This window comes from Cariama cristata, unplaced genomic scaffold (assembly GCF_000690535.1).
Source record: "Cariama cristata isolate BGI_N322 unplaced genomic scaffold, ASM69053v1 scaffold26792, whole genome shotgun sequence".
NCBI lineage: Eukaryota > Metazoa > Chordata > Aves > Cariamiformes > Cariamidae > Cariama > Cariama cristata.
In genome coordinates, this window is record NW_009602504.1 from 4,895 (window position 1) to 6,750 (window position 1,856).

The following is a 1,856-nucleotide window of genomic DNA, read 5'->3' on the forward strand; positions in this document are numbered from 1 at the left end:
CACCCCCCGGGGCTGACACCCCCGCAGGAACCTGCCAGTGAGGAGCCACGCGATGGGACCAAAACATGATACCTACTTGGGTAAAGCAGAAAGGGGTTTGTGTCTTCTGACCTGTCTCAGCAGGGGTTACATCCACACCCAGGATAAAAGTGGGTGCTAGGAAAAGGCAATGCTAGTAGAAGGAATAATAGGATCTATTAAAAAAGCTTTGGGCTGCTGGCTATCTGGCCACAGAAGTACTAAAAATACACTCATTTCTGACACCACTCGTATTTCAGACCCGCTAAAAGACTAGATTCTTCTCATAGAAATTTGAAAAAAGTGTAAAATCCATTCATATCAACTCACGCACCTTTAGCAAACCTTTAAAAAAACCCTAGGTGCCTGAGGGAGGCAGGACCGTGCGTGGGCAGGGACGGGCTGGCAGCACGTCCTCGGTGGCCGGCAGGGACCTCTCCCGTGCCCCTCGCACAGCCCAGCTCCGCAGGCAAAATGCCCGGGGCCGCCCCGGGACTAGGGGTGCGCTCGGTGCCCCCCAGGCTGCACTTCAGCCTCCTGATCTCCCACCTCCCACACAACGCATGTGCCAGTGAACGCGGCAGGCTGGAGCAAAGGGAATGGGAATGGGGGACACGGACACCGAAGCTGCACCCAGCATGTTCTCCCCTCCCTTTGCTGGGCTGCACTTTGGCATCCCAGCGCTGAGGGTTTGCGGAGACATCCATCGCCTGCATGGCAAAGGCAGCGCCCGTGCCGCCCCGGCTGTGCCTGAGCCCTGGGACAGGGACGTAAAGCTTTGGGGTCACTCTAAGCTGGTACGTGACACACTGATTCTGCTGCTAAGGCCCAGAATTAGGAAAGGGGCATCCAGTGGCCAGATGGATGATGTGCACATTAAAAAAAGAAACCCATCCTAATCACTGCTAAAATCTGCCTAATCCCAGCCCCAGAAGTGAGGGAAGCCATGGCATACAGAAAGTGCAGATGTGGAATCAGCACTGGGCTCCGCGGGGACCCACTGGGACGAAAATGGAGTATTGGGCTGGAAATGCAGAGACGTGGTTTGTGCTCACTCCAAAGCCCACTCAGCCAACCACTGCTCGCACTGGGCTCGCTGCTCCTCCGTCTCCGGGCTCTTGGCTTCGCTCGGTGCCTCCTCTCCTCCGCCACCAAGCACGGTTTCCTGGCTCTCCTCCTCCTTCCCCTTCTGCATCATCTTGTCCTTCAGCTCTTGGATGGTCTCGTCCAGCTGGTGGGTGACGCGGTGGGGCACCCAGTTGCTGTCCATGGCGGTGACGAAGGGGTCGGGCGCGCAGACCTCGATGAGCTCCTTGCCGGTGGGAATGCGCAGGTAGTAGGCGTGGAGCATCATCCTATAGGGACTGCTGTCCTTCTTGTGGCTATAGGTGAAGTCCCCCACGATGGGGTGGCCGATGGCGCTGCAGTGAACCCGGAGCTGATGAGTCCGCCCTAGGGGGAGAGTGGGAGCGGAGAAATCGGGGACACAGGTTATCCTTGAATCCCTCCTTGAGGGCACAGCGGTGAGAGGTGACAATGCACCACACGGCTTTTGTCCCCCCCAGGTCAGAGAACCCTCTGAGCTCGGCGGCTCTCAGTTCCCCGCAGCCCTTTCTAGGCTTCACTTTGCCCACGCTGCTGCTGAGGCCCAGGGCTGCAAGTGCAGGTCCCGCTGCAGCACCTCGGCCTCCTTCGCCTGTCCGGCCTCAGCACCTCGTGCCGTCGGGGACAGGCGCTGGGCTGTGCCCGGCCTCGTGGGCCACGACAGAGCTCCTGGGGCTGCAGCCCCCCGTGCCCATGCCGCCCTGGCCCGGCACTCCCACCTGTCAGCGGCTGCA

At 59.5% G+C, this 1,856-nt stretch overlaps 1 protein-coding gene across 1 annotated transcript in view; it reads right to left on the bottom strand.

Moving 5' to 3' along the window:
* Positions 1-1,069: 1,069 nt before the first annotated feature.
* RPUSD1 (RNA pseudouridylate synthase domain containing 1) overlaps positions 1,070-1,856 on the bottom strand; it is a 1,616-nt gene continuing 829 nt past the window's right edge. The window contains 2 exon segments of the mRNA XM_009694788.1: positions 1,070-1,470; positions 1,842-1,856. The exon segment at positions 1,842-1,856 is cut by the window's right edge and continues 18 nt beyond it. Of these exon segments, the coding sequence (XP_009693090.1) occupies positions 1,070-1,470; positions 1,842-1,856 (416 nt within the window).